This window comes from Scardinius erythrophthalmus (assembly GCF_964197995.2).
Source record: "Scardinius erythrophthalmus genome assembly, chromosome: 23".
Lineage (NCBI taxonomy): Eukaryota > Metazoa > Chordata > Actinopteri > Cypriniformes > Leuciscidae > Scardinius > Scardinius erythrophthalmus.
The window spans coordinates 22,751,891-22,762,225 of record NC_138243.1 but is presented as its reverse complement, the minus strand read 5'-3'; the positions used below and the strand labels follow the sequence as shown (position 1 = coordinate 22,762,225).

At 36.8% G+C, this 10,335-nt stretch overlaps 1 protein-coding gene and 1 pseudogene across 2 annotated transcripts; both read right to left on the bottom strand.

Moving 5' to 3' along the window:
* Positions 1 to 291: 291 nt before the first annotated feature.
* On the bottom strand, positions 292 to 1,290 carry LOC308684071 (olfactory receptor 51E2-like; the record flags this gene model as incomplete). The annotated part of the gene is made up of 1 exon (XM_081355100.1): positions 292 to 1,290. The coding sequence occupies one exon, from the start codon at positions 1,288 to 1,290 to the stop codon at positions 292 to 294; it is 999 nt and encodes a 332-aa protein (XP_081211226.1).
* A 2,234-nt stretch (positions 1,291 to 3,524) lies between these two features.
* On the bottom strand, positions 3,525 to 4,051 carry LOC308683443 (olfactory receptor 13J1-like; annotated as a pseudogene). The gene has a single exon. The product of its transcript is annotated as an olfactory receptor 13J1-like (transcript).
* Between the last annotated feature and the right edge of the window lie 6,284 nt (positions 4,052 to 10,335).

The following is a 10,335-nucleotide window of genomic DNA, read 5'->3' as shown; positions in this document are numbered from 1 at the left end:
ATATTGCTTGATGCTGCAATATTTTTTTTACCTCCAAGAGTCTCCTAGATTCGAAGGAATGGGTGGATATTCTGGAGCAACTTGGCATGTCTGACTGACCCTTGGCCATCTTAGTTTGGAGGGGAAAAAAATCGAAACACAAAGGCTTGCCACTTGATTGCAATTTATAGGATGATGCACAAGGGTCCAATGAAGAGATTGATGTGCAACTTTGCCATAAAAACCCGTGCAAATTCAAGAAAATGCATTTTTAATGGCTGTCCACTGTAGTGACCACTATGTGTGAAAGGGTTAATTTATCCTGCTGCATTTCATTTCCCTTTTTCTAGTAGTGTTCACCTTGCTTCGTTTGTACAGTTCTTTTATGGATTGCATGACCTCCTCTGTCTTTAGAGTGTATATGATGGGATTCAGCATAGGTGGGATCGCCTGTGTCAGGGAATTGTTAATTATTTGAACATTTGGATGCAAAGGTGTTGTTACAGCTGCAATAATATTGCTCATAACAGGTAGATAAAACATTGCCACCAATATGAGATGTGAAGTGCAGGTTTTTATGGCTTTGATCCGTTCAGCACCATGAGCAATCTTAAGCAAAGCCAGAGAAATGCAGAAATATGAAATGACGATCAGTATCAGCGGTGTGCAAATCAAGAGACCATAGGAAATTTTACCCATCAAAATATTTATCGTAATATCATTACAAGCTAGTCTGCAGATTGGGGCATAGTCACAAAAATAACTATTAATTACATTAGACCTACAAAAGGAGATTCTATTCACTAAACCTACAAGTACAGAAAAAAATGTTACAGACACTATCCACATAACACCTATGATCAGAAACATGGCTGTTTTGGATACAATAGCATGATACCGTAGAGGAAAACAAATAGCAATCAGTCTGTCATAAGCCAAAGCAAGTAGTGTCAAAGACTGCAGATTCATGAAATGATACACAAAAAACATATTTGTTAAGCACGCTTCATATGAAATCTCCTGGTGGTCAAATAAAAACATTTCTATGATTTTTGGAATCAAAGCCGAGCTTCCACACAGATCAGAAAGGGCCAGATGGAAAACAGCAATGTATTTGGCTGTGTGAAGTCTGCGTGCCAAATAAATGATACACATGATAAATGAATTCCCTAAAGAAGTCACAACATACACCAAAGACAAGAACACATAGTAGTATTTTGCATGTGGAATATTAGAAAAGTCACTAATGAAAAATGTTGCAGGATGACCAAAGGTCTCATTTGCAGAGGAGTTTGACTGAATGGAGCTCATGACAGCTGCTGTCTGGATTTTTGTGACCTGTAATGAAGAACTGTTATAAAAATGCACACTATAACAGATTATTCAAATAACACTTTAATTCCCAGTCACAGTACATTAATAAAAAAAAAGTCTTAAATGTTCTTTGACAATAATATTATAATAATACAATTGTTTAGTCTCTGCAGTAAATCTATTTTTTATTTTATTTTTTATAAACAGACGAAGCACATGGTTCATACTCTACCTTCTCCAAAGCTGCCAGAATCTCATTATTATACCACCAATCCGACATATTTATAGTAGATCATTCTTTTGCGCTTGGGACTTTCATGGATCATCACTTATCCCAATGGACTTGAAGATGAGGGGGCAGGAGTAAATCTTCTTATAAAGTTATTTTTACATAGGCTATACATTGATATAAACCCATAACCACAGAAACCCATTTCAATGAATTAGTTTGTGTATTGCTCTACACTGTAAATTACAATCTATGCTGTACTGTGGAACAGTAATTTCACTCCCTTAAACCATTTAAGTTCAAAAACTAATATTTATAAAAGACTGACATAAACCACATTTATTCTGTGATAAAGAACGGTTTTAAAAATGCACTTCACAACAGAGAATATAAAATTATATAAAAGAGAATATAAAATAGAACTATATTCTTTGGTTTTACTCATTGTGATGGATGATTAAAAGAATTTGGCCTTTGTGTTTCCTCATATTTAAACTCCTGTGAAACATTTAGTTATAGCTAGACAATTTCATGTTCCTAGTCACCCTGGTGTGCTAAACAAATCAATATTTGTGGCCAATGTCACGTGTTTTGGAGAAAAAAACATTTATTTCATAATATGATTTCCCCCACACTTTCCAATCTTTTACTTCAATGAAAGTTTTTTTTTTTATATATATATAATGAAAGATCAAAAGGATAAACAATGCAATTAATTTTTACAGCCATTTTTGATCATATTTACCAGGGGTGCCATTAATTCTGACCACAACTTTATATTCAACTTATAATATTATTTTTTTTTATTTTCATTGTGAATTTCAATCGATATACATTCTAGTACTGTATATCATTTATTCTTAATGTCATCTTGTCAATTACTTTAAACTTAAAAATTTTATGGGCATATATCAACTCCCCCACCTGCTTTGTTTACTCTGTTCATATAATTGAGGTCATAACCTTCTAATTCAAAATCAATTCCTTTAACCTCAATGAACCATGTTTCAGATATTGCTATATGTTACGGAAGTAGACGGACAACAAGGTAAGTGAAGCAGTAATGTTTATTTGAACAGCTGAATGTCAAGAAGGATCAACGAGTTGGATATAGGTGAGTATCAGAGTTCAGAGGTTGAGAGTTCTGGAATGTAATTCGAGATGACTGATAGTAGTATCTTTGCAGGAACGGCAGGATGAGACTTCAGAGTGGAGATGAACTTTGGATGAAGACGATGACAGGTGACAGCACACACCCCGGGATGACACAGTCGGGCTTACGGCTAGTACACCACTCGAGATGAGATCTGGACAGACTGGAACAGACTGGAAACTTCGTAGAGAACTGGTAAGTAAACACAGGTAAGTTTAGTAGTGAAACTCACAGAGAGAAGCACTAGTGTCCGCTTCGATTAACAAGCCCGGACAATGAGGAGTGCGTGAGGTGTGCTTATGAAGCAGTGGTGATTGAAGGGGTGCAGGTTTGACTAATTAATATTCAGGTGACTGTGATCGCTGGGTGATAGTGGTGGATGAACCTGGCCAATCCGTGACACTATAATGCTAAATGGATGTATAAACTGTTGTAAATAATATTTGATTGTATTGAAGTTTGTATACAGTACATGCTTCTGCTGTTGAAGTGTATGATTGACAATTTCCCTTCTGAGTTGATACTTTTGTCATAATCATCTTCATTAAAGTATTCATCTTCCAAGTCTTGTGCATTATGCTCAGTGTAGTCAAATGATTTCAGTTCCAAGTGTTCATAGTCCAGAATCCTGTCGTTAATGTCTCTTGAAGTAAATGAAATGTGATTGGATGACATTGTATGAATGTACACAGATTGTTGTCTGAATGGTTTTTTTTTACCTCATTGATCCAGTAGCGTTCTCAGTCATATTTATCCAGCTCCTCCATCTAATCACCAAAACCTTGGCCTCCTCTGGTGTTCCGTTAAGTTTGATGAATATTTTGCTCTCCGCTCCAGGCCCGCTATCTGCTAAATTCTACTGCTATGATCACAGTAGAAACTGTTAACGGTGACAATAACTTTGCAGAAAGAAAGTCTGCTCTTGAACATTGCTCCAGTGATTGTTAGCAACAGTGCAAGTGTCCATGAAGCACCAATTATAACAAGCATTGATCTATGGCTCACAATCACATGATACCTCAGTGGTACACAAATAGCTACTAATCTGTCATACGAGAGAACAGCGAGAGTTAGAGACTGCACTGTAAAAAAATTAAATATTAGAGAACATATTGGACATGCATAATCCATACAGAATCAACTGATTCGCAAACAAAAATGTGTCCTCTATCTGAGGGATTACAGAGTATACTCTCACAAATGTGTGTCAGTGATTAATTAAAGACAGCTAAATATTTAGGAGTGTGAAGATTTCGGTCCACAATGATAACAAACATGAGGTAGGACTTTCCAAGCAAAGAAATAAAGTAGACAAAAAACAGAAATATGTACTAGTATCTCATGTGGGGAATACCAGAAAAAACACTGATGTAGAAATGGTCAGTTCACTAAGCACTAAGCAGTTCACTAAGTTCACCCTGCATCCTGTCTGGGCAAAAACAAGTGTGTTTATTCAGTGTGATAAAAAATCATTTGAAATGACATGGCATTGCTGTTCAACAAATATTACAAGGCAAAGAACAGATATATTGACATAGACAGAAAATGTTGTAATGATTTCCATAAAAATCAATTATGATAATTAAGGTTAACACACATCTTTAAAAACTTTTACTCACAGAAAGGTTAAGAACAGCTCTGGTGTATACATGCTGACAGCACTGTAAAAAAGACTTTCAGTCTTCCTTCAGTCCATCAGTTTTACAACAAATGCCAGGCATCACTGGACTTGTCAGCTGACCAGTCACAGCACAGATCTGGAGAAACTTTTATACTGCCAGTCATTTGCTGCTCCATAATAACTATAGGATTAAATCCTCTAAAATTCTTCTTTTTTTATTTTTTTTTTATTTAAGAGAACATGAGGTGATGTTGGTCACTTGTTGATGATATATTCATCAATTAGTGGCCTGATCCACTGATAGCACCTATAGTCAAATCTCTGAATATATTAGCTTTTAATTTCACATTATTAATCATAGTATCATTATGCAGAAAATGTTTAGAGCTACTGTATCATTTAGACACACAGATATGATTTATAAGACAGCATGCTTGTTATGGTCAGACGAGCCAAGAGAAAATGTGATCTGGTGATGTTGGCTAACTGACATAATCATCATGTAGTGGTCCGATTCACTGATCTCATCTAGAGCCTAATCACTTGATATATTAGTTCTTAATTTTACATTATTGTGTATTGTAGCTCTATACTACCACAAGAGATCCTGCAATGTTGTGATGTTTTGAAAGAATGTTTAACTCATTATGCAGTTTTGACCTAGAATCAGTGTATACATCTTAACAATGCTGACAGTCAACAAATAATTCAGATAAACAGATGAACTTTGAACATCAGAAAACAAGCTACTGTAAAGTCTCAAAAAAGCTTTTTGTTGATTGTCACCATTGTTGATATTCACACAAGTCTAAATGTAGTAGCTCTAAACATTTTCTACATAATGATGTTATAAAATCTTTCACAATATCTGATTGTCAGAACACTCATGAAACAATATCACAGGGCTACTATAATTAATAATGTGAAATTAACAGGTATATTTGACTCTGGATTTTATGAATCAGGCATGATAATTGTTATCAACAAGTGGCCAACATCACCCAGTTTTCGAAAACACTAATCACCACAACGGTGATTTCAAACGTAACTATTTTTCAATAAGGCATCAACATCTAAACCTCTGTTTATTTTCAATAAAAACTTTTGTACATAATATGAAATAAATAAAGTCAAACTGGTTAATTGAAGCTGGTAATGCTGTTTTTGGAGTAATCATCCTCTGCTGAGATCTAGATATATCTGTTAGTGTTTGATGTTCTGTTATGTTGGGATTTTATGGGTTTTATGAGGTTACCACATTAAAGTAGAGCTTGTGCTTTAGTCGAGGATGGGCCAAAAAACATTGATGTTGTGCTGCATGTTGCTTTGTGTAAAAGATACTAACTGTGTAGTAGCCAAACAGTGATGTCTATGGTTATGTTAGTTCATGCACGTGTTATTGAAAGCTAATGGTTAAATACATTAAATACATTAGATTTACATTTTACAGTGAAGGTGTTTGATTGTAATATTTCAGGAAAAGTCTGTAAAATAACAGTGTTTTTCTATAAAACATTCAATGAAAATGTCTGTGAAAGTATTTGTGACCCTGCCTGTGAATTTTTTTTTTTTGAGTCACTGTTTTCTATATAAAATCATCCAACATATTGTAAACATCATTCTGTAGAAATTTAACCTTGATATCTTATTATTTGCTTAATTATCGGCTCAGAAAATCATGCTTTTGAGAAATTCCAATGTAAAAACGAGCTTATTTTTTAAAACTGCAACACATTTTGAACAGAATTATTAGATTTAGCAAGTATTTATTATGATGTGCATGTCCAAAAAGCATGAAACATTGAAACGTATACATCACTATGATCATATGTTGTCTTAACTGCTGCTTTCTCACTGCTGTCATTTTTGTGGTGTTTGTTTTGTTATTGAGAGGAAAGAATGCAGCACATATTTAAAATTCTAAACGTTGCCCGGACCGTGTCGGGATGTTTGTTAACAGTAGCTGCAGGTCATAATGGTACACAATTCTACAGCAGAAACTAACCTTACCCCATACCCTAAAAGGCAGCTTTCACAAGACCTTTAGGCACTCCCACTACTCCGACCTGCAGATACTATACCATTTGCCTTTAACAGACCGACAGCTTAAAAAATGGGATATAACCAAATTGGCACCAACATGAGATGTGCCACACGAGTCCTGAAAAGTTAAGCCAAAGCATCTTGATCGCCCCCAGGTGATTGGATGCAGTATAGTCAATAAACCCCGCCCTCTTCATTTAATGTAATGGATGTGAGACAAACTAAACAATCAAATTTTTTACTTCAAAACATTTTTTGCCAAAGATGGTTTCTGTCATTTTATGCAGTTTTAATGATGCTGATGTTAGTTCAAGTGTTCCTTCTTTAAATAAGTTTTATTTTAGTTTTTTGATGCTATAAAAACGGGTGTGTGACACCATGATTGACACTACTAGAATGAAGTAGTCACTGAGGCACCAACTATTTATTTAAAAAAAAAATCATCACATCACATTATCAATCACATCACAATAAATGTATTGTGATTGTCAAAACATTTTAGTAACTAAACTGAATTTTATTAGGTTTAGTGACAACATGTTACAATGTTTAAATGGTACAATTTCTGGTAAGCTAGGTTTATTTTATTTTATTGCTTGACACAAATTTCACGATTTCAATTCAATTCAATTCTTGTGATTTGATTTAATATTGACTCATTTGGATAAATATTAGGTACACAAGATAGGTAAATGTTATGTGACATAATTGTTCTCCAGCTGTTTTATTGATCCCTTTCCACGGTTGAAAAACACTTATTGATCGATATTATGTGTGAGGAATATACATTTTGGTAAGTCTCCGTGTCCTCTTTGTTTCGCTATTTTTCTGTGCGTGAGAAAATGTATGTGTGGCGTGAGAGCGTGTGAAAAGTGTCAATTGCGTGAGTGTCACGCTGAATGCGTGAGAGTTGGCAGCCCTGAAATGAGCTGTTCTGCAATAAACTGTACTAACAGATTCTGCGGGAGTGGGACTTGATATCGCAGCCCCACTTCACGCTCACTTCTGAGCAGACTTGAGACTCAAGATAACAGAGACACAACAACATATTGGGACACTACTACAATTAAAGAGAGCAAAGGTGCGTCGTCAATCTTTTTTTACAGTCTATGACACACACACACACACACACACACACACACACAGGGCTGGACTGGTAATCTGGCATACCGGGCAAATGCCCGGTGGGCCGACGTGCTTTTGGGCCGATACATCTCATACTTTTTTTTTTTTTTTTTTTTTGACGGCCCATAAAACTCGTACATCGGCGGCCCATTCGTTTTGTTTTGTTTAATTGACAGCGCTGGGTTAGTGCCGGTGTAATGCATTGGTCAAAAAAAAAGTAAGTGTTAGTTTTTTTTTCCACTGACAGACCGGCCCATGAAACGCGTAGATCAGCGGCCCATTGGTTGTTATCTTGATTGACACTGGGCTGGCCCAATCACATCATTAAACACCTCCCCCTCTGGGCTCTGAGCGAGCGTGCAGTGTCAAGTGTGTATCTGTCAAAATAGTCTGAGAGATGGAGAGGAAACGCAAGGAATGTGCAGAGAAATAGCGTGAAAAATAGATACAGGCCCTTCAAGCAGACGCAGTAAAATGTGTCAAGATATATGTGTTTTCTGCAGCAGCAGGACCTTCATCAGCTCCAGTGGCTGATGATGAGGATAGTGAGGAGGATCAGGAGAGAGAGATGAGAAAGTGTAACGTAGAGTCCGCGGTAAGCAGAACTACTTTCAAAACACTTTGGCTATGAGTGTAGGAACCCATAACCCGGTTACAGATTATTTCCACATCTGCATAGTTGACAATTACAGCAATTAACTAGAAGTTTAATGAGACACGTTTGTATCCATGTTTTCCGCCAAAATAAAAGCTCGATGCAGTTTCCGTCAAAATAAAAGATCATGTGCTTATCTCTTTCAAGTTTAGAAATTAGTACAAAACTAATTATGAAAGTTTTCTTTATTTTTCGGTGCATTATTTTTTACAATATATAGGCTACTATCATGAGATTAATATTATAACTATTATTATGTAGTAGTGTAATATAGACTGACACTGTTATTAAAAGAGGTTTGATTTGTTTTCTTTGTTATACTTGCACACTGAATATGGGTTGGAGCTTTTAATTTTGAACCCTCAAACTGCACCAGATTGATGAATTTAACATTAAAATGCAAAAAAAATTCTTAGGGGGACCATGCCCCCAAACCCCCCTAGAGGTCCACCCACCACAGTTTTACCAAAATTCCTTTGAGAAACACTATGTCAATGCAGCTTATAGCTTGTTTTTTGGATTCATCACTGTGGAGTATAGTTCGACTGTATTAATAAATTACAATTTTGTACTTATTTCATCTGTTAACTCTCACTCGTTTATTCTCACTCATTACATGGCATTAGCGGTTTTAATGAATAGGAGTTAAACAAAAACATATTCAAAGGCGTGCAAAGATGGGTGGTGTTTATGCAGGCCCGGCGTCAAGGGGGGGCTTGGGGGGGGCTTAGCCCCCCCTAAGATGATCTCAAGCCCCCCCTTGCGGTGATCTGAATGATGATTATGTGACTGAGTGTTCGTGCAGGGTTCGCCTAAACACTTTATGAATAAGATAACAATAAACGAGTCGAGAACTGCCTGAGCTGTTCTTTACTTTAGGCTATTAAACGTCTCACACACATGTGAGAGGAAAACCCGAAGACCGTGACACCCCAAGTACGCAATGCATGACCTTAATTGCGTATCTACGCAAGCCCCGAGGGGAAAATGCATTGCACAGACACACAGAACAAGCGCCAGCACATCCAGAATTAATGCATCATATACACAATCAAACATAAGGTCTGTTACAATTATTATTATGAGGCTACTTTTATTATCAATATTACAATTAATTAGCCCCGCAATAATCTCATAGCGCACTGCATAACCGACGCGCAGCGATGAAGATGTTATATTAGTCCTCATTTAAAAAACAACGTGTTTAACACGAAATAATAATAAAAAAAAAATTCACCATGGGCCACAAGAGAAATATTAAGAAAATAAATTAAGGTTAGGCCTATACGTTATCAGCACGTTGAGTAGATTCAGCTCTCATCGGTCAGTTTTTAGTTTCACTTTCTATAGTGAATAATTGAATGGGATTTGATAGTACTTCTTCACCGACATAACTCTTGCTCAAAGTGCTTGCCTTCATAGTTTAAAACGCAAATATTTCAAATGTTGCGACGTGACGTTTATCTTTTTCAACAATTGCGCAGAATGATGGACAACAAGCACATTTCGCGCACGTCTTAACCCCCCAACACCCCCCAACCAACCCCCCCCCCCCCCCCCCGTCACGCAAGCCCACCTAAGAATTGTAAAAGCCCACCTAAGAATTGTAAAAGCCCCCCCAAGTAGTTTGTCCTGGAGCCGGGACTGTGTTTATGATCATATGTAGTGGGCCAGTCTGGGCCAAAATGCCAGGGCCGATTTTCTGTCCCAGTCCAGCCCTGCACACACACACACACACACACACACACACACACACACACACACACACACACTCTTGTACATCTATCTTTATGAGGACATTCATTGACACAATGTAATCTCTAGCCGCTTACCCTAACCTTACCCAACACAACTAAGTGCCTAACCCGAACCCTTACCCTAAACCTACCCTTAACGTAATTATAATCTTATCCCTAAAACCAAGTTTTGACTCTCAAACAGGCCTTTAAAGGGGTCTCAGAAAGTGAGGACCAGCCAAAATGTCCTCACTTTACTCTCTTTGTCCTCACTCCAATGGTCTAAAACTCAAACTGGTCCTCACAAAGATAGTTGTACAAGTACACACACACACACACACACACACACACACACACACACACACACACACACACACACACACACACACACACACACACACACACACACACACATTCTTTGATACTTGGAAAAGAAAAGAAAAGAAAAGAAAAGAAAAGAAAAGAAAAGAAAAGAAAAGA